Raw genomic sequence first — 22,980 nt, 5'->3', positions numbered from 1 at the left:
TCAGCAGGGAGCCCGATGTGGGGCTCAATGTGGGGCTCGGTCCCAGGCCCTGAGATGACTTGAGCCAAAGGCAGACACTTAATGACTGAGCCACCCAGGCACCACTGAAATAGAAGTTCTATGAATAGTGTGCTGGAAAATTAATGAAGTTTTTACTTCGTTTAAGAAGTAATCCAAGTTTTGTTTTTTGCAGTGCTCCTTCCACATTATATTGAGCTAATACTTTTTAAAATAGGATTTTACATCTCTCCACAGATATTTGGAATGATTATAAATTCTAGGTGCTCATATGTATGTAAATAATCATTTAAAAAATTTTTTTAAATAATTCTTTTTTTTTTTTAATTTATTTGACAGAGAGATCACAAGCAGGCAGAGAGGCAGACAGAGAGAGAGGGAGAAGCAGGCTCCCCGCTGAGCAGAGAGCCCGATGTGGGGCTCGATCCCAGGACCCTGAGATCATGACCCGAGCTGAAGGCAGTGGCCAAACCCACTGAGCCACCCAGGCGCCCCTCTTTTTTTTTTTTTCAAAGATTTTATTTATTTATTTGACAGAGAGAAATCACAAGTAGGCAGAGAGGCAGGCAGAGAGAGAGGAGGAAGCAGGCTCCCTGCTGAGCAGAGAGCCTGATGCGGGACTTGATCCCAGGATCCTGGGATCATGACCTGAGCCGAAGGCAGCGGCTTAACCCACTGAGCCACCCAGGGGCCCCAATTCTTTTTTTTTTTTTTTAAGATTTTATTTATTTATTTGATAGACAAGAGATCACAAGTAGGCAGAGAGGCAGGCAGAGCGAGAGGAAGCAAGCAGACTCCCTGCTGAGCAGAGAGCCCCATGCGATGCCGGGCTTGATCCCAGGACCCTGGGATCATGACCTGAGCCTAAGGCAGAGGCTTTAACCCACTGAGCCACCCAGATGCCCCTAGAATGTATTTAAATACTGCTCGGGAGGATCCAATATTGAAATGGATGTTACAGGGAAAGAAGAAATAATTCTCTCCTGAAGAACTAGCAGTCCTTGAGAACCGGGACGGAGGCCAGCGCGCACAGAGAGGGATTAATCTTTGACTGAAAGAAGGACATTTCCTTCCTGGTGATGGAAAGCAGAAGATGGGTGCGGGTGGAGGGAGGTCACTAAACTGCAGCTGGGAAAAGGAGAGGATTTTCCATCTGTGGCTTCGACTTCTCTTAGGAAAAAGGTGGTCAATAATTGAGAACAAATGGGGTTCAAAGGTGGACACAGATGGGATGGTTTAGAAAAACAGTGTTAGAGGCCTCATTGACGCTGGTAATTGTGACTGTGTGACTGGGAGAGTGGGGATTCAGACCATCTGCCAGAGGACCTTTGCATAATCCAGCTTCAGGAAGCAGAAAGGCCTCTTGACCACAGGCCATATGACTCTGCTTTCTTCACATAGGAACACATGGAATTAATAACCTGACACTAGGTAAGCAAGGCCTAGGCTGATCCATTTTCATGAAATTATTTCTATGTGATAACTAAAGAAAGAGAACAAAAATGTAACGTATTCCTTGGACTTTATATTATGTACTAGGTCATGATAATTTTGGTGTGCTCACAACCTTGTATTATTCTGTTAAAGGATAAAGAAACCCCATCTTTCAGGGTTCCAAAAAGAAAGGAACATTGCATATCATTACCACTCCTGAGCATAAAGGACAAAGGCCATCGCAAAATGGAAAGATAGTGACCAAGTCATCTCATAGAGGAGCTCATTTATTCTGAATCACCCGAGATGGGGCAGGGATGGTTGGAAGCAGAAGTTAAGAGTATGGACTGTGGGACCAGATTGCCTCGGTTCAAATCTGGCTCCTTCTCCTAACAGCTGTGTTAATGCTGGGCAGTCCAGTTACCTCTCCTGTGCTTATTTCTTGATTGAAGATTACATGACTATTAGACATGCAGTGGTAGAGGGAAGCACTTAGAACAGTGTTGGCATATAGTAAACTATTATAATCTCCTCCATTTCTGTTCAGATATGAGAAACAGTTCAAGGAGAGCAACTTCATTACTAGAGGGCTGGGCAACTAGTGTGGATAACATCTGATTATGCTTTAAGCTTATCTCTAGTAGAAAATACAGCCTTTTTTTTTTTTTAAAGATTTTATTTATTTGACAGAGGGAGACACAGCGACAGAGGGAGCACAAGTAGGGGGAGTGGGAGAGGGAGAAGCAGGCTTCCCGCTGAACAGGAAGCCCAATATAGGGCTAGATCGCACAACCCTGGGATCATGACCTGAGCCAAAGGCAGATGCCTAAAGACTGAGCCACCCAGGCGCCCCAGAAAATACAGTCTTAACAAGGGTGAATCTCAAAAGCATTATGGTAAATGGTCCAAGCTAGCTATTTTATTCTCATTAACATTCTGAGAAGGGCAAAAAAACTAAGTAAAGAAATCTGACCAGTCATTGCCAGGAGCAACCATCTGGGGAGGAGGCAATCTGACTACAAAGGATACTAGGGAATTTGGGGGGCTATTGGAAATATGTTGTAATCTGAGCCATCTGATATAGTAGGAACTAACCACAGTGGCTACTAAATACTCAAATTGTGACTAGTGCAAGAAAGGAACAGGACTTTTAGTTGTACTTAATTTTAAAAATTTTCTTTTTAAAGTAAGCTCTACATCTGACATGGGGCTTGAACTTAGAATTTCAAAATCAAGAGTGGCATGCTCTATAGACAGAGCAAACCAGGTACCCCGGTTGTATTTAATTTTAATTAACAAAAATTTAAACTTAAAAATTGATCATTGATTCAATTATTGGAAACCTTTAAAGTATGTTTAGAGGGGCACCTGGGTGGCTTAGTGGGTTAAGCCTCTTCCTTGGGCTCAGATCATGATCTCAGGGTCCTGGGATCGAGCTCCACCTCGGGCTCTCTGCTTGGCAGGGAGCCTCTTCTCCCTCTCGTTCTGCCTGCCTCTCTGCTGGCTTGTGATCTCTCTCTCTCTCTGTTAAATAAATAAAATCTTAAAAAAAAAAAAGTATGTTTAGAATAACTCTGGTACGCATATCTACTTTTTCAAGTAAATTTGATGAAGCAGATCAAGTATTTCATATGAAAATTTAACTTCTGAATGGAGATATACTACATATATAAAATACACACTACATTTCAAAGACTTAATGCAAAAAACTTCATCATTACTGTTAGAATGATACTATTTTGGGGAGCACTTGGGTAGGTCAGTCAGTTAAATGGCTGATTCTTGATTTTGGCTCAAGTCATGATCTTAGGGTCCTGGGATCAAGCCCCAAATCAGGTCCTCACTCAACCGAGATTCTGCCTGAGGAGTCCCTCTCCACCCCCCTGCTCTTACATGTGCACACTCTCTGTCTCAAAAAAATTAATATATCTTTAAAAAAAAATGAGGGGAGCCTGGGTGGCTCAATCATTAAACGTCTGCCTTCTGCTCAGGTCATGATCTGGGTGTCCTAGGATTGAGTCCCCACATCAGGCTCTCTGCTCAGCGGGAAGCCTGCTTTTTCCTCTCCCACTCCCCCTGCTTGTGTTCCCTCTCTTTCTGTGTCTCTGTCAAATAAATAAAGTCTTTAAAAATAAAATAAAATAAAATGGTATTATTTTGGACAAATTTAGTTAAAATATACAATTAAAATAATTTCTTGACTCTTTTTTACTTTTTACTTTATTTTATTTATTTATTTCAGAGAGAGAGAAAGAGAGAGAACACATACAAGCAGGGAGAAGGGCAGAAGAGGAGGGAGAATCAGACCTGCTGCTTCTGAGCAGGGAGCCTGATGTGGGGCTTGATCCCTGGACCCTGATATCATGATCTGAGCAGAAGACAGATGCTGAACTGATTGAGCCATCCAGGTGCCTCTCTTTTTTTCCTTTTGATTTTTATTTTTTAAGATTTTATTTATTTATTTGATAGACAGAGATCACAAGTAGGCAGAGAGGCAGGCAGAGAGAGAGAGAGGGAGAAATAGGTCCCCAATGAGCAGAGAGCCCGATGCAGGGCTCGATCCCAAGACCCTGAGATCATGACCTGAGCCCAAGGCAGAGGCTTAATCCACTGAGCCACCCAGGCGCCCCTCCTTTTTATTGTTTTTAATTTACTTTTCTTATTTACTTTTTAAAATGTGGCTATCCTACAAAAATTTTAACTAGAAATGTAATGGTTTTCTGTTGGACAGAGCTGTTCTATGTCTTGATTATTGTGGTGGTTATAGGACTATATGTTTGTCAAAATTCAGAGAACTCATGTAAAGGGAGAATTCTGATGCATGTAAATTATTTCTCAATAAACATAACTGTTAAAGGGTGCCTGACTCTTGGTCTTGGGGCCATGAGTTCTAGTCCCCCACTGGGGATAGAGATTACTAAAACAAACAAACAAACAAACAAACAAATCTTTAAAAAATGTTTTAAAGAAAATTAAAATCTTGTTTGAAAAATGTTTTTAAACAATGCCTGTCTCTTAAAAATTCTGAACTTTTCATTCACAGTCTTATAAAATAACCTGGTAGCAAATCTGGTTTCTGGCAAAGAGAAGGGATTTTCCTTGATCTTTGGCCAAAAATTTTTTTTTAAACTTCCAGAAAGGGCTTATTAGAAAGAGAATGTAGAGTTGGCCAGAGAATGACTGAAATCAGGAAAGAAGCCAGAGAAGGAAAGATTGCATAGGAAGAAGTTTCAATGGATGCTCCAGGGACATAGACAAAGTGCTGTGGAAATAGCTGGTGGGACAAACAGCACAGATACGAAGCTGAGGTCATGTACTTGAGCTAATGATTTGGGAAGTGATGATATATTCCATTCTGTGACTGGAAGAAGGAGGCTCTGGAGGAGAAAAGTTACCCAGATAAGGTCAAGGAACTGAGCACTATATGTCAACTAAACCAGAATATATTTGTTCATTCATTCATATCATCTTTAGAGAGAAAGAGAAAGCAGGGGGAAGGGGAAGAGGGAGCGGGAGAGAGAAACACAAGCAAATTCTGTGTGAGCACAGCACCCCACATGCGGCTTGATCTCACAACCCTGAGATCATGACCCATTCGGAAACCAAGAGTTGGGTGCTTAACCAACTATGCCACCCAGGCATCCTACCAACTAGAATTTAAATAAACACTTGAAAAATAGATAGATAGATAGTTAGGTCAATGTTGGTATCTCTGAGGGCATAAAAAAGAAAAAGACACTGAAGCTGACACAAGAACAATGGGAAGGAGCTATCCATATGAGAAACTGAAGGTAGTACCAAGCAGCAAGTGCAAAGGGTCCCAGTCAAAAGACTTTGGCCTGTTCAAGGAATGGTAGCTTGGGGAGGCTGGAGCATGGTGAATGAGAGCAGACAGGCTGGCAGGGGCTGGATTCCCCAGAGCTTTGCAGACTAAGTAAGTAGTATGGTTTCATACTAAGTGCAATGGGAAGCCATAGAGGTCTTTCAAGCAAGGAAACATCATGATCCGAGATCTGTTTTTATTTTTATTTTCTTTTAATTTTTATTTTATTGCTTTTTAAAGGTTTGTTGTTTTATTTGAGAGAGAGAGAGCTCAAGGTGGGAAGAGGGGCAGAGGGAGGTGGAGAAACTCAAGTAGATGACACTGAGGGCTCAAACTCATGACCGTGAGATCAAAACCTGAGCCAAGATCAAGGATTGGTCTCTTCAGGCACCTGGGTGGCTCAGTTGGTTGAGCATCTGTCTTTGTTCAGGTCATGATCGTGGGGTCCTGGGATGGAGTTCTGGGCCCCTGCTCAGCAGGGAGTCTGCTTCTCCCTCTCCCTCTGACATGCCCCCCTGCTTGAGCTCTCACTCACTCTCTGTCTCTCTCAAATGAATTGAAAAAAAAAACAAAGCAAAACAACAAAACAAAACAGTTGGTCTCTCAACCCATTGAGCCACCCAGGCATCCCTGAGCTCTGCTTTAATTAATTAAATAATAATAATTATTTTTTTAAAGATTTTATTTATTTATTTGACAGAGAGAGATCACAAATAGTCGGAGAGGCAGGCAGAGAGAGAGAGGGGGAAGCAGGCTCCCTGCTGAGCAGAGAGCCCGATGCGGGACTCGATCCCAGGACCCTGAGATCATGACCTGAGCCGAAGGCAGCGGCTTAACACACTGAGCCACCCAGGCGCCCTAATTAATTAAAAAAAAAAAAAAGATTTTATTTATTTATTTGACAGAGATCACAAGTAGGCAGAGAGGCAGGCAGAGAGAGAGAGGAGGAAGCAGGCTCCAGCTGAGCAGAGAGCCCAACGTGGGGCTTGATCCCGGGACCCTGAGATCATGACCTGAGCCAAGGGCAGAGGCTTTAACCCACCGAGCCACCCAGGTGCCCCTGAGCTCTGCTTTTAAAAGATTACATGGGGCTCCTGGGTGGCTCAGTTGGTTAAGGATCCCATGGAGCCAACTTAAAAAATAAATACATACATACATGGGCTTTTGTCTAGAGACCATTAAGATAAAGAATCTAGAAACCATGTCACTAGAGGGAAGGAACTGTGTATTTGGCCTGAAGATAAAAAACAAAACAACACACGATAGTTGTCTTATAGGATGGATGTTTAGTTAGGATATTCATTGAGCTGTTTAGCAGGGATATTCATTGAGCTGTTTAGCAGGGAGCAAAATCATAGAAAAGAATACCTCTTTTTCTCTTGTGTAAAAACAAATTTGATTGGTGGGTCAGGGGTGTAGGTCATCCAGGGAACCAAGTTCCTTGTATTTTGCTGTTCTGGCATTACCTAGCGTGTTGCCCATGTCTGTATGGTCAGCCTAACTTGCAGATCTCCCTTTTAATCAGTCAGGCAAAAGGTGGAAAATGTAATCTCCAGTGGCCTTGCTAAACCTGAGGAGATCTGGTCGGGAGGTGGAGTTGTTTCCATTACTAGAGAAAGAAGGGGAGTTGCGCTTCAGATTACATTAATCAATCAATCAATCAACCAATTAACTTTTATTTTATTTTTAAAAAGATTTTACTTATTTATTTGACAGAGACACAGCGAGAGAAGGAACACGAGCAGGGGAGTAAGAGAGGGAGAAGCAGGCCTCCAGCTGAGCAGGGAGCCCAATGCTGGGCTCAATCCCACGACCCTGGGATCATGACCTGAGCCAAAGGCAGAGCTTAACAACTGAGCCACCCAGGCACCCAATTAATTAATTTTTAAAAGTAAGCACTACACTGAACATGGGGCTTGAACTCACAACCTTGAGATCGGGAGTCACATGTCCTACCAACTGAAATAGCCAGGCACTCTCAGATTAGATGAATTTTTAAAAAACTTTAATTAATTAATTTGACAGGGAGAGAGAGAGTGAGACAGTGAGAGAGGGAACACAAGCAGGGGGAGTGGGAGAAGGAGAAACAGGCTTGCCACGGAGTGGGGAGCCCGATATGGGGCTTAATCCCAGGACTCTGGGATCAAGACCTGAGCTGAAAGCAGACGCCCAATGACTGAGACACCCTGCGCTCCATAGATATATTTAAAGTAACTTAGGGGTGCCTGGGTGGCTCAGTGGGTTAAAGCCTCTGCGTTCACTCAGGTCATGATCCCAGGGTCCCGGGATCAAGCCCCGCATCGGGCTCTCTGCTCAGCAGGGAGCCTGCTTCCTCCTCTCTCTCTCTGCCTGCCTCTCTGCCTATTTGTGATCTCTGTCTGTCAAATAAATAAAATCTTAAAAAAAAAAAAAGTAACTTATTAGTTCGTGATATTTGCTGTAATATCAGCCTATTTTTTTTCACCTCAGGTTCTAGTAAATACATTAGGATGTCAACTTTAAAATACTGTTAACATACTGTGTTCAGGATTAAGTTTATTAAAATAATGAAAAACCAAAGGGAGGGCATGAGTCAGTCTAAATCCAAATTGACTTAAAGCTCTGCCAACTACTAGGGGTATGATCTTAGCCACTTTTAATTTCTTTCTTTTTTTTTTTAAAGGTTTTATTTATTTATATGACAGACAGAGATCACAAGTAGGCAGAGAGAAAGAGAGAGAGGAGGAAGCAGGCTCCCACTGAGCAGAGAGCCCGATGCGGGGCTCGATCCCAGAACCCTGGGATCATGACCAGAGCTGAAGGCAGAGGCTTTGACCCGCTGAGCCACCCAGGCGCCCCGATCTTAGCCACTTTTAAGCTTCAGAATTAATCTGGAAAATGGGGTTAATCAGAGTCCTTACTGAATAGCATCACTGTGGAAGTTAAATAGTTTATATAAAATGTAAGGGTTTGGTACACAATAAGGATTCTATAAGGGAACCTGGCTGGCTCAGTCAGTAGAACATGCGATTCTCGATCTCAGGTTCATAAGTTTAAGCCCCGTTGGGCATGGAGCCTACTTAAAAAAACAAAGCAAACAAACAAACAAACAAACAAAAAAATCCCCAAAACAAAACAAAAAGTAAGGATTCCATAAATGTAGTCCTCTTGATTTTATATTAAACATAACCCACACAATTGGACATCTCTAAATATTAAATCTTATAGTCCTTTATAGTTAAAAATGTGTGATTTTTATTGGATATTAAAGTTTTAAAATATTCTTTTGAAGAGGAAAGAAAAATTAGACTACCAGGTGCAAAATAGAAGTATAAAATTTATTTAAAACCACCCACAAAGTTCTGTGTAATCAGGAATGATACAATTTGCAATATTTTTTTTAAAAACTCATGACAAAGATTTAAAATATAATTTCAATTACAGTATTCATTTAGCCTTATTCAGTTAGAACACTTAAAAAAAAGAAACTTTGTGCTCTAAATAAATGAGACACACAAGGAAAATATAATAGACAATTTCCACAACTATCTTTACATGTATGTTTCAATACTAGTACATTTCAATGCATTTTGCTACATAAACATGAAATCATGTACAACTGCTGTGCACCAAAATTTAGCTTAATTAGGTCTTTCAAGTAACATGCAATTCCAACTCACAAGTCTTCAAGTACTGCTAGTAAGTGTTCCCTTGTATGCAGAGCACTGTATGTTGATCCTGAATTGAAATAATCATAATTAAGATATTCTCTTTCCCTTCTGCATGGTGAAGTGCTTTTTCTTTAAACTGTTTCTCCCATATATTAAGAACCCAAACCAGATTTGGGGGAGTTTTAAAATCTTTTCCTTACTAACTTATTTCCTTATATGGGATATTTCATACAGTAGGACTGCAATAAGTAAAAATAATCCCCGAAAGCAAAAAATCAAAGGTACAAAATAAATAGTAAATATACCCTAAGGAGAGACAAAGTCACCTAAAGACAGGAATATTAACTTGTGAAATTGGTATTGTCTATGGAAAGTCAGCACTGCTCTACTTCCCCATGATGAAGATTCTGTGAATATTTTACTCCCACTATTGAAAAGCATTCAGTCTTCTTTGAGCCAAAGTATTGATATGCACATGAATCCACTTGGTAGGTCACCACATAACACAAGAGAAAATGAAAGAACTAGAAGCTAATGCTTTTCTTTCTGTGGAGTAGTTTTAGGAGTTTCTCTTCAGGGAACACTTCACTTACTAAGAAAGTAACTCAAAGATGACTATCCACCCATACATCACAATGCAAAAGCTGCCCCCCCTTTTTTACTATAAAACCATTTCTGGAAAAATATTTCTCTTAAAGCACCTGTTATAGAAGTTAAAAAAAAAAGACCATACCTATTAATAAAAAATATTTAGTCTTTTTTTGTTTTGTTTTGTTTTGAAGAGCTGTTTTTGTAAAGTCCTATGTGGCCAGCCATTTTATAATATCACAAAGAGGCCTTAGTGAGGATGGGCAGTTACTGAACCAAATCACCAAAAGTGGATTTATTTGACTATTTAGGGAAGTTTGGGTTTTTCGTTAGCAACCCATAACGTACTGATGGAACAGCATAAAGTATCCCATCTCTTTATATTTATAAAGCGCTTACCAAAAACTTTACAAATACATCTCATTATTTTTCTTAACTCTCTGGGCAAAGGTATGTGTAAACAAAGTGGAACAAAAGACAAAACAAAACAAATTTAAATAAGTGGAGACAGTACTATTTTTTTGAGATGCCAACAAGTCTACATTTTTACCATGAGCACCTGGGAACTAAAACAGTCAGCTTACCCAGCACATTCCCTTCTAGAAACCTGCATTTCAATGTAACAAATACATTAAACTTGGATTATGAGTTGGTGATCTCAGTCTTTTTAAAAATAATATTTTTAAGACCAACATTATTGAGGTTTCCCTTTGTTTTAGTAGTACAGGGATATTCTTTATTGAAAAGTTTATTTACAGGGAAAAACTAAAGCTTCATTAATTTCAATCGTAAAATGCAGAAGTCTTGGGAATTTGGGGAGACCTTCCAAAGGATGCATAAAAAAAAATCTACCTGCTAAATAAATAGTAGAAACAAAATACTTCAGAAGAATGTTTTGCATACAATAAGTAGGTTTTACATTATTCTTAGATTAGATCTGACAAAATTTCTACTCAATAACGCTCTCTAAGTCATAGCTTACGGTGCAGAGATGCCTTCAGTAGTCTGCGGCTATAAAATGGTTTGGTCTCAAGGGGTTGACCTGCTCTATGACTTGGAGCACGCCATTTGCTCTTCTTGCCAATCTGCAGGTTTCCATCACCAGTAAGATGGGAACATTTGGACATCTGTCCAACCTTCAGTGTTGGGAAGAAAAAGGGACACACAGTAAAGCAGTTTGATAAGCTACAACATTATATAAAGTACAGGGATTATCATTTTTCTTACTACCATATTTGCATTCACGATGGTTTCTCATTTTGAGCTGCTATTTTTCACAGAAAACTATCATGGGGTGGGGAGAAGAGCTATTAAAGTATGTTTTGGTGTTGGGCTGGTGGAGTGAACCTGCAGATTGCTGATAGGAACACGATTTTCCCTCCTCCTTGCCCCTGAACTTCGTCCTACTACACTCATGACTCCCGATAACTGATTTATCCCATCTTTAAGAATTCCTTAAGAGACTTTCAGTTCATTCTTTTTTAACCTTTCTCACCCAGATTACAGAATAGTTCCTATTATTGCCAAAACCCAAATTCCAAAGGGGTAAATTTATACTGGGAAGTAAATACCATGCACAAAACCAGGCTGGGAGATAAAACATGTGAAAAGAAAATATTGTCTACTGTATAAATCAGACCCGTCACTAATTCAAAGCCACTGGTCAGACAACTTATAATTAGTATGATGCGTCATACAGAAATTACAAAGCTATGTAGAAATAGTGCTAGAACATTTAACTTCTAACGTAAGTTTTTGCAAAACACTCAAAACACTAATAAACATGTTGAGAGTCAGACATTGTTGGGATTTAAAACGCAACAAAACAAAACAAATATTGTTGGGATTGTTAAAGAGAAGTGGATGCTAACCGGGCCTTGTGACCACTATCTCTTCCTAAAAACTGAATTTGCTTCTAACAGGAAATGACCACATAAAAGATCATGATCCTTTTTGGTATTATAACATGAAGGATTTGTGAAACATGATTTTGGAAAGCAGGAAAAAGACAACTTGACCAAGATCACTGCTATTCTTAATACGAGCCATGTGTATTTGCGTAGGGGTCATGGGGAATGGAGAGAGAACAGAGAGGGGAAGCAACAGAGTTTTAATTTAAAGAAAATCAGAGGAAAGGATCAAAAACTGTAAAAAGAAAGAAAAGTACACTGAGTGACATCATAGCTTCAGTAAAATGAAAAAAGAATAATAACAAGCAGAAATTCTGGTCAAAGATGGTTATACTTAGCTAAATGAAGAACAAACAAAATTACTTTTCAGTACTGTTTCTCCAAAAGTGAACATGCTTCTGATAGCTGTGATGTTTTTTTCTGATGAACAAGACAAGAGAGAAAGAATGCCTTTCCTAACAGCTGCTAGGGACAAAATTTCTATTTTTAGGAAAACTAGGTTTATATTCTTAAACAAGGGCTTCCCAAGTTGCATTCAAACATAGATCAGTTAAATCAGGTAATGTGTTTAACATCTGATAATAACATTCCTACCTTAGACTAAGTTTTGCTTTAATTATAGGGGACATGAAGAAACAAGAAAAACTTGTGACCCATGCAGATCATGGATATCACAGTAGGGATCGGAAAACTATAGCCAACAATGCAGAGATGAGTATTGTACTTCTAAAGCCAGAAAAATTAAATACTGCATACTATCAATAGAGAAACACATTGTGGGGCCCTTAAAGGAGAAGTGAACATTTTAAGTGGCCAAGTAAGGAAAACCTTTGCATTACTCGAAGGAATAAAATTTATGCCTTTTGAAGTAAACAATGGTATTTGATTGGGTGCCCAGAAAGAACAGGGACTGAAACAGACATCCAGAGATACTGGAATGCAGAGAAGTCAAGTTTCTAGAGTTCAATGTGGACAAAAAGAGTGATGTCTTCTTGCATAAAAGCCAATTTTATCATCTCCAAAATGACCAGAGTAACTCAGACTCTGTTTTATAAATGAGAAAAGGGAAAAAAGCCAATAAATCTCAATACACTCTAAGAAAATGCACAAATTTAGCTTCTGACACACTGGTTCTCTGGCTTGCATTCCAGAGCCATGAATGGCCACATTCTCTAAATCTATTAGATGAAAGTACAATGCCAAGCACAATTCGATCTGGGTAAATCCAGACTCTTTAGGAATCAGGGCACTCATTCTATCACCTGGTTGAGGGTACCTTACTGTTGATGTTGAAGTTACAGGTTCAATACACTTCTGGGCAAGTTTCGGAGCTGTGCACAACAAAACAGTATTCTAATACACGTAGACAATCACATCAAAGTGAATTAGACTTCATTGTGAGGCCAACTTGGCAAGAGGTGGGAATAGACTGTACAACCATAGGTAATATATACAATTGGTATTTTCCCCCAATTCTTTCAACCACTCATTTTTTCTAACTCCTTGTATATGCCTAATACTTGTATCAGGGGAAATAAAAGCCTGTACTATATAAGTACTTGGTATTTCTTTATTGAAATCGCAAATAAGACTATTGCCACATTTTGTTGGATGAGTTAACAGGACAGCGTCATAGGTAAAAGTCAGCTAGATTTCCCACACAAGGCCCACGAAACTCTGCAGGCAGGGGAATCTTGATTCAATTTCATTTGTCTTGTTTTCCTGAATCTCTCAGAAAAAAACAAAACCCAACAGAAAAAATAAAAAGCCATTTTGATTTTTTACTTGTACCACAATCAGGTTATTTCCCAGTGATAAGATACTCTCTGGGTGAGCAAATCAAGTTTGTTTCCTCCAGTTCTCCAAAACACAAAATGGCCTCCACTTGATAGTTTCAACTCTCATTATAAACGTAAGTACACACTGACATTAACAACCGCTCTCTGAGCCCCAGTGATTGAACTGTGTGACTTCTAAGGTGTGAGAGGCCACTACCATATTATTTCACAATTCTCATCATCAATTTTTCCAGAAGACCAAAATTCACAGTAGTACTAACTCTAGACAAGAAAGAAATTTCCATGCATCAAGAAGTTGTGAAATAGAAGGTAGCTATATATTATTAAAAAGTCGTATGACAGCTACTGATTTACTAGGTACATTTGAAGGAAATCCTGTGCCCACTATTGGTGGAAGTTGTCATGCAATGTCAAAACTTTGTCCCAGATAAAAAAAATCTCAATTGAATTTGTTTCAAAGAGTAAACTTAAGTAGTTTAGGGTTATTTTCATACATGCTATTGTGGAATAAAGGATAATTAGCTGAGTCCACTGAAGTAGTAATATTAGAAAGTAGGTTACTTGGTATGAACTGGTATCTCATTTATACAAGGGTATGCATTCAATTAAGTATGTATTGGGGTTATGTCTTAACTAATTGCTTATGGATCTCATCTAGTTGAAGTTCTATATTTAACAAATTATTTCACCCACATGCAGATTGCATAACAAAGATGTTGGAAGGTTGAGCTGCAAACATTTTGCTAATGTGTTGCAAAAATTTACCTACAGCTATACATTTTCAGCTAGCCTCACTTTCCAATAATATATTTCAATTAGGTCTATGACACGATGTGTTCGGTACTTTGTGGATGAACTGGAAAGATGTAGGTGAGGCTGATAAGCAGAAGAAAAAATTTTTTCAACCATGCTCTGAGAGCCATTAGAAATAGGATTTTGAAGGGCAGCGTGCTTATTTTGTGAGTTTCTAAAATAGGCAGGTTCATTGAAGTTAGGAAGTTTGTAACATATTATGGACAGCTGGGTTAACTTGGGGGGTCATGTATCAACTAATTCAATTATCATACCATGAACAAAGGCAGAATATTGAAAAACTCATTTTGAGTAGTATAAAGCAGGTAATACAAAAGGTGATCGCTATAGATAAACATAACAGAAGGTGCAGAAATAATGTTAGATGACCAGTTTTCTGGTGAAAATGTCATTTCAAACAAATTTATTTCCTTGCTTCTTAAAAGCAGTGTCACTAGCATACAATCACAATGCTGGAGAACACTGAATAAGCATGAGCTTTTAAAAAGAAAAAAAAAATCACAGGGCAGACAATGGGATGGTGAACTGTTAATTTATGAAGTAGAGTCCAACAAAGTGGGAATCATATGTGGTTCCCACCATGGGGTTATCAGTTGAGGCAGGACATTGATGTGTTAATTATAATAACGGAATGGAAACATTTTAGTTGAGAAGGTACATTTTCATGTACTGGCTTTGGGCAGCTGCAGCCAAAATTCACAACTCCCAGGATTCCTCTAAGTAACACTGTCACTTCAAGTTCAGTTGTTAAGAAACCTCAAAATTAGTGACACTGACTTGAACTGCTGCAGATATATTACAATGGATGTTTTTGTTCTTTTTGTGTTTTCAGTTTTAAATAGATTCCGTGCCCAATGTGGGGCTCGAACTCACGACCCTGAGATGAAGGGTCACATGCTCTATCAACTGAGCCAGCCAGGCACTCCCCTCCCCCTGCCGCCCTCCCAACAATGGATTCTTTTGAAGGAAATTTGTTGTTTCTTTGAAAAGCATGGACCAAAGCATCTTTTAGGATTTCAATTCTTCACGTATACTGTGTCATGGGCGGCAGTTCAAAGAAAAACCAAAGCTAATATTTAAATTCTGCAGACATTCGGAAAGTGTTGAATGGAAGGAAGATGGGTGGATGGATAAAGGGTCTTAAAACTTGATTCATTAAATGTGGTGAGAGAATTTCTAGTGGGAGCTAAGGCCTAATATCTAAAACGAAATATCACAAGGGTGTATTCCTGATAGTCTAATACTAGTAGATATCTTATCAAAGCAGCTGAAATAATAAACAATCACTTATTTATATACTTATATGTATAAGAAACCTTAGGCTCACAAAAATATACATGTTTTAAAACGCAAATCTAAGGCACACAAAATACTAAAACAAGTCAATGAATCACCCTATTTTACATATTCAAGAAGCAGAAATCTACTTGTACAAGATGATGGTCTACCAATGGTATTTGTTATATACAATCCCTTCATATTCCTTTAGTTGGACTAGTCAAAAGCTTGAAACTGATACTTTGCACCATATATTATTTTAATATAAGTTACAATGAGTTTTTTTTTAGAGCTTGCTGGAACTGTTTGCTTTTGCACCAAAATTGTTGAGTGTTAGCAGTTGTGGGCTTCCTATGGCATTCCCAAGGGAGAAGCACCATTATTTAGGTTTTCCACACTCCCAAGGTATCTGACACTTTGAATGTTATAGCACCTCTGCATTTTAAATAGAATCAAGTATTTCACTGAAATTTCTTGCTCTAAACATTTTGTTTGGGCAATTCCTTTTGTTTTGCTATAAAATGAGCCAATAAGTAATGGGAAAAAATACGGGAGGGCTAATTTAAACGGAATGCCTATTTTCCTGTTACCTAGAACACAGGCAAGTATCAGAGAAGATGAGTTTTTATTTCCCTAATACTAATATGCTTAGATAAACTACTTTGGATTAGCTCTTTATGGGCAATACCATACTTAGATTACCACTCCTACTGTCTGGGATGTGTGGATGTGTGACAACAATAGGGGATTTGTTTTCACAAGATTTCTATGGGAATTTTATTCTTATTCTGTACCAAAACAAATAAGGCAATTTGGAATGGGTCGGGTTCTTGCTACTTAATTTTTATATTTTATCACCTTGAAACTTTAGAAGCATTTGACTCTTCTGAATCCTACGATGTCCCATCTCCTTTTGGAAAAACCTTTCATGAGTATTTTGAGAAAGCTGGGGTGAAAGTGAAATTAGGGCCACTGTTGCTTGATAAATCAGAAGAGACCACGCTTACTTAGTTCCAAATAAAATGTTAATCGATATTGGTGATATGCTTCCTAATCCCAATTTTAGAGAAAATTAACGATTTTTGCATGTTCTAACTATTTTATATAAGTAGCTAATATTTGCATGAGAAAGGACACATTAAAAAAAAACCATATACATGATTAGAATACATATTGCAGTTAACAAGATGGAACTCTACACAGCAAGAATAAATGATTTCTCTTGTATGCAAATATGCACAAACAATAGACAATAAGATTCTTATACTATACTATTTCAAGTTACTTTTAAAAATAGAAAGTGCTTTTAAAATATATATTTACAATTTATGAACAGCCTCCAACCATTATTAACAATAATGAATTACTTTATACAGGAGAGATATTTTGAGAGAGAAAACATTTCATTGGTTTATTTCAAAGGAATATGCCGATATTCTAGCAATGATTGGAAGATGTTGGAACGATGGCACCATGAAATAATAATGCAGCTTATTTTTAACTGTTGATGTGGGTAAGCACCAGGAGCTGTGTAGAGTTAACACTGTGTCTTGATTTTACGTCATAGCACATGAACCTGTTAAAATCCTCTAAAAATGACTCTTGTTTCATAGTAAACAGACTTAATTTAAAGCACCAAACTGAGTGATTCTATCAAGGTTAACGCCTAACCAAAACATTTCTGTATGTATTTAAAACTATAAAACTTTTATTTTTGCTTAAAATGTGCACCTTCTACCAATTGTCAAAATATAGTCACAGTTAAGAAATACCCACCCCATTTTTGTTTTTTTGTTTTGTTTTGTTTTTTTACCTCAGCCTTCAAATGGGTGAGATGAAGATACGTAAACGACAACATGACTTTCTTTTAACAGCACCTTGAAAAAATACACTGCACTAGCAAAGGCATTAAGAAGGGGGGAAAAGCCTTCAGACCCAATGGTTATAGGGTCCTGCAACATGTGTGAGAGCATAGGGGGACACGGTGACAATATTGTCATGGGTTAATGTTAACGCTTTATGAGAAGGAATTTGGTTCAATTCATTAACTTCAGGGGACAGTTCGGGACCCTCACTAGCTGCCTGGTCTTTCTGCTCTGAGGCCTTCATTTTCTTATTCTTAGCTTCTTTTGCCTCAAACTTAATTTTGTTTAGTTCAAAACCGTGTTGGGGCTTATTCAGGTTTTTGTGCTGGTAGAAAACGAGGGAGAGGCGAGTGGGGTGGTTCCGGTTCGGGTGCTCGACGGGCGTGGTGGCGTGAAGCTCCCGCCGCGCACACTCGATCAGAACCGAGCCGTGGGCAGGCGCTATGGCGACCCCACCGATGTTGGCGTCCAGGAAGATGTGCTCGCTGTCTGACCAATACTCATCGATGTGGGGCAGCTTCTCCTCCGCGGGGGACAGGGGGTCGTCGGACAGGGGGTCGTCGGACAGAGGCTCGTCGGCATCAGAATGCTGCTCGTCGTCTTCCACCAGAGAGGACGCCAGGTCATGGGGGCAGGTGGTGCAGGGGGGCTGCTGGCTTGGGTGACTGGAAGGTGGCTGTTCAGACGGACCAGTGGGCGGCTCAGAATAAACCAGGGTGTCTGCCACGGGAGCGGGCAGCGTGGGCAGAGAAACCACCTCGCCAGGCTGTGCAATTCCAGTGCATTCCCCCGCAGCTGCATTAGCACCGCTGTGTCTCGCAGAAGGCACCGTGCAGTGGGGATTGCTACTTCTTTCTGAAAACCCGTAGGGAACGGACGCATCACTCTTACAAGGAGCTGGGGTGGCTGACGCCGTCTTAGGGGACCAGGAGAAACCTGGAGGTATGTTTGCCTCTTTCAGTGGGTGAGGAATGGATGGGGTCAATGAGTAGGTTTTAGTGTTGTCCGAACCTTTGAAGATAAAATGGGGTTCAGTTTCACTTTTTATTTCAAGTTGCAAGGCTTCGGTTTTATTCCCTAAACAGAGAAAAGGACACCAAATGCGAAGTTAAGTACAAACTACTTTTGGGAACTGTCCCTAAGTAAAGTATTTTAAAGAGAAATACAAAGGATAATGTAACAAAACATCGGTGATGGCAATGTCGGCCAGTTTTGTTCTCTTGCCTTTAAGTCAAACACACAAGCAGGCATTAAAAATTGCACGTCGTCTGGTATGCTTTTTCACCCAACAATTTTCCTTCAAGAATTCTTCCCCTTGCAAATAATATAAATAAGCACAAAGATTTAGCCAGAAGGATGTCCATTGTTTGAAACAGTAAGAGATTAGAAATGACCTAGTTGGCGATGAAGTTAAATGTTAAAATCATATATTGGAACACAATGCAGGGGATAACATGGATGACCTAGAGCAGTATTTCTACCCAAAGAGATATTTAGATACACTTTATATATCGCATGATCTCACTTTCAAAAAAGTAAAAATAAAGTTAAGTTATCGAGAAAACAGCGTAACTGGGAAACTCAATTATTAGGCAACGGGAAGTCACGTTAAGAAATTTTAGGGGAAGTAAGTCATTTGTGGCCCTCAAGACCAGGTGCATGTAAGCCTTGTTTCTTTCTCACTGATTAGGAAGATCTTTATTACCACATTGGCCATTGTGGGTAATCTGTTCAAACATAACCACACAAACCTCATATCAAATGGAAACATTTTCTTGAGGACATTCTTCCTGTTTTGAGGTTCTAAAAAATTTCTGCTCGAGCAAAAGCAGCAGATTTTAGGACCAGAAATAGAAAATGTGGCCATGTTTTAAAGTAATTAACAATATAATAGCAAACACATGTAATATATTGTACCCCTGAAACTAACATAACGCAATACAACCTGGAGACAGGATAATTTTTTCTCTCTTTTTAAACATGAAAAGCTTAAAAAAGTAAATAAAATTTTAAAAAAGTAAATAAAATACAACATGGAACACTTCACGAATTTGTGGGTCATCCTTGTACAGGGGCCATGCTAATCTTCTCTGTGTTATCCCACTTTCAGTATATGTGCTGCTTAAGCCAGCACCAAGATAATTCTCACTTTTATTTTATTTTACTTTGTTTTAAAAGACTTTATTTGGGACGCCTGGGTGGCTCAGTTGGTTAAGCGGCTGCCTTCAGCTCAGAGTCCTGGGATCGAGTCCCACATCGGGCTCCTTGCTTGGCAGGGAGCCTGCTTCTCCCTCTGCCTCTGCCTGCCACTCTGTCTGCTTGTGCTCGCTCTAGCTCCTCTCTCTCTCTGACAAATAAATAAATAAATAAATAAATCTTTAAAAAAAAAAAAAAAAAAAGAGTCTCTTATTAATAAATAAATAAATAAATAAATAAAATAAAAGAATTTATTTATTTGATAGAGAGAGAGAGAGATCACAAGTAGGCAGAGAGGCAGGCAAAGGGGGAGGGAGAAGGAGGCTCCCTGCTGAGCAGAGAGCCCTATGTGGGTTTTCAAATCTGAGATGGAGGGACGCCTGGGTGGCTCAGTTGGTTGGACGACTGCCTTCGGCTCAGGTCATGATCCCGGAGTCCCGGGATCGAGTCCCGCATCAGGCTCCCAGCTCCATGGGGAGTCTGCTTCTCTCTCTGACCTTCTCCTCGCTCATGCTCTCTCTCACTGTTTCTCTCTCAAATAAATAAATAAAATCTTTAAAAAAAAAAAAAAAAAAAAAAATATGAGATGGAGAGTCTCATGCTCCACTAACTGAGCCAGCCAAGTGCCTCAGTTCTCTCTCTCTCTTTCTTTTTTTAGGGGGTTGCAGAGAGGTGGCAAAGGGAGAAAGAATCTTAAGTAGGCTCGAGTCCCAGTGAGGAGCCCGATGCACGGCTTCATCTCACAACGCTGAGATCATGACCTGAGTTGAAATCAAGAGTCAGAAGCTTAACCAACTGCGCAACCCAGGCACCCTGCCAATTCTCATTTTTTAAGAGAACTTGTACATGGAACCCAAGAGGTGGCACATTAAGAAATCTGTGGTTACATCTATTATAGAAGTTGTCAACAGAACATAAATCATGGGGAGGAAGAGTAATGAGTCTTGGGGGATTTGGGTTAGGGGAGGGAGAATAAAAAAGTAAGGAGTCTTTTATTGAAATGGATAAATCTATTTTAAAAGCTCTTATGGGGGTGCCTGGGTGGCTCAGTGGGTTAAGCCGCTGCCTTTGGCTCAGGTCATGATCTCAGGGTCCTGGGATCAAGTCCCACATCAGGCTCTCTGCTCAGCAGGGAGCCTGCTTCCTCCTCTCTCTCTGCCTGCCTCTCTGCCTACTTGTGATCTCTCTCTGTCAAATAAATAAATAAAATCTTTAAAATAAATAAATAAATAAATAAATAAATAAAATCTTAAAAAATAAGATAAAAAAAATTCTTATGGGTAAAATTATAAAAGGACAAGGGGCTATAAGCCAAATATTGTGCGGAGGACTACTAACAGGATATATGTTACTGAAAACACAGCTTGTGAAGATGCTATGAGGGAATGACAAGATGAAAATGATAGGAATGCTGTTTACAGGCAGCGTGGAACTAGGCACGGGAAGCTCTAAATAAATCAAACTAAGTATTTGTGAATGGAGCTAACAAGCAAAAAGGAATGCTAATTCTCTCTGCCTTGCCTCATCACTATCTATTTATTGAATCTTTCCTAGCATTATATAAATGTCTGCACCATCGTTTCTCTCATCTTACAAAACGCAAAATAAGCCAACTCTCCTTGCAGCAGGAACAACAACAACAATAAAAACTAAGGTTAAGGAATACCCTGTAACTCTAATGTGGAGTTTCAGTATAAATTCAAGCTGTATTTTTTTCTTTAGAATCCCCGGAGAGATGGCTGAATTTATATACTGGGCAGGATTATATCAGATGAGCCTAGAACATCCTGTCGGAACAGAAGCTAAGGAAGCTCTCAAAAACAACTGGGGTCATGACAAAAAGTTCAGAAGCCAGCATGATGGGTTTCTACTGATGAAAGATGGGACAATTGAAGGATATTTGGTTTCAATTTGAGGATTTTTTTCTTTTAGGGTTTATTTGTTTTTTTTTTTTTAAGATTTTATTTATTAATTTGGCAGAGAGAGATAGAGAGGGAACACAAGCAGTGGATGCGGGAGAGGGAGAGGGAGAAGCAGGCTTCCCACTGAGCAGGGAGCCAGATATGGGGCTCGATCCCAGGACCCTGGGATCATGACCTGAGCCGAAGGCAGACAACTGAGCGCTCAGGCACTCCTCAATTTGAGGACTTTAAAAAGCATTTTCATATTTAATTGGGGGGAAAATAACCCTATATAATGTGCACTGAAATATAAATTATAAATAATAATTAACTATAAATACTGCCAATAAAATAACAAAAAAATAAAAAACACGAGATCAAAATGATACTAAATGAAAAAGAAATTGAACACACTGGAAGATGCCTAGAAATTAACTTGTATTCTGAAAAGTGGAGAGTAAAGTCAAATTGCCAAGCACTTATTCTAATTTCTCAATATGACCCGCACCTCAGAGTTAATAAGTTCTTGGTAAGGACAGTATTTCTTTCTTTTTTTTTTTTTTTTTAAAGATTTTATTTATTTATTCGACAGGTAGAGATCACAAGTAGGCAGAGAGGCAGGCAGAGAGAGAGAGAGGAGGAAGCAGGCTCCCCGCTGAGCAGAGAGCCCGACGTGGGGCTCGATCCCATGACCCTGGGATCATGACCGGAGCCGAAGGCAGAGGCTTTAACCCACTGAGCCACCCAGGCGCCCCAGGACAGTATTTCTTTTTAAGAGATCGCCTAACAAATGGATAAAGAACGGTAGACTGTGTTACTCCTGATGGAATAAAGAATATAGAACATTATAGTAAGTGTTTCTAAAACCATCAGGTAAAAAGCTCCTAGGGAACATTATAATCAGTGAATCACGTTGACAACCCCTGTACCATGAATCTGCTTTAACATCACAAAAAGAGATACCATCAGATAATGTGTTTCCTGATGTAAAAAAAACCAAGAGTGGTTTAGTGGGTTAAGCCTCTGCCTTCGGCTCAAGTCATGATCCCGGGGTCCTGGGATGGAGCCCCACATCAGGCTTCTGCTCAGCAGGGAGCCTGCTTCCTCCACCCCTCTGCCTGCCTCACTGCCTACTTGTGATCTCTCCCTGTCAAATAAATAAATAAATAATCTTTAAATTAAAAAAATAAAATTAAAAAACAAAAAACAAAACAACAACAACAAAAAGAATAGAGTGTAGAAATGAGCCAGTGTCCATGCCACAGCAATTGTTTTTTTGTTTTCTGGTTTGTTGTTTTTGCTTTGGTGAGCTCTACATCCAACATGGGGTTCCACTCGCCATCTTGTCCAAGATCGAGTCATTCGCTCTATCTACTGAGCCAGCCAGGTGTCCCCATAGTTAAGTGTTTTTATTTTGTTTTTTTAATTAATTTATTTATTTTAAGGAATGCTTCATGAATTTGCGTGCCATCCTTGCACAGGGGCCATGTTAATCTTCTCTGTATCGTTCCAATTTTAGTATATGTGCTGCTGAAGTGAGCAAAGAGTTAAGAGTTTTAAAAACTGAAGCTGAATTTGTCTCCATAGGATAATGGTTTCTGATATATGTAAAAAAGAAAAAAGAAGGAAAAATAGGAAAAGCAAGCTTTAAATTAAAAAAGGTATAGGAGACATATCAACAAACTGGAATGTGTGACCTTGTTTG

The 22,980-nt window shown here is 39.3% G+C and overlaps 1 protein-coding gene and 2 non-coding genes across 9 annotated transcripts in view; all 3 read right to left on the bottom strand.

Moving 5' to 3' along the window:
* Positions 1-10,551: 10,551 nt before the first annotated feature.
* Positions 10,552-22,980, bottom strand: part of LOC116572977 (methylcytosine dioxygenase TET1-like) — a 103,642-nt gene continuing 91,213 nt past the window's right edge. For 5 of the 7 annotated variants that reach the window (XM_032312526.1, XM_032312525.1, XM_032312528.1 and 2 more), the window contains one exon: positions 10,552-18,255. In XM_032312526.1, coding sequence (XP_032168417.1) covers positions 17,243-18,255 — 1,013 coding nt within the window. In that variant the 3' untranslated portion in view covers positions 10,552-17,242. The other 2 variants (XM_032312527.1, XM_032312532.1) reach the window with 2 other exon arrangements.
* LOC116573848 lies at positions 19,206-19,312 on the bottom strand. The gene has a single exon (XR_004279035.1). It is a non-coding gene; the product is annotated as a U6 spliceosomal RNA (small nuclear RNA).
* Positions 22,712-22,818, bottom strand: LOC116573847. Its single transcript, XR_004279034.1, has one exon. It is a non-coding gene; the product is annotated as a U6 spliceosomal RNA (small nuclear RNA).

This window comes from Mustela erminea, chromosome 14 (genome assembly GCF_009829155.1).
Source record: "Mustela erminea isolate mMusErm1 chromosome 14, mMusErm1.Pri, whole genome shotgun sequence".
Taxonomy (NCBI): domain Eukaryota; kingdom Metazoa; phylum Chordata; class Mammalia; order Carnivora; family Mustelidae; genus Mustela; species Mustela erminea.
Note: the sequence above shows the minus strand (reverse complement) of the source record. Positions and strands in the feature narration are given on the sequence as shown.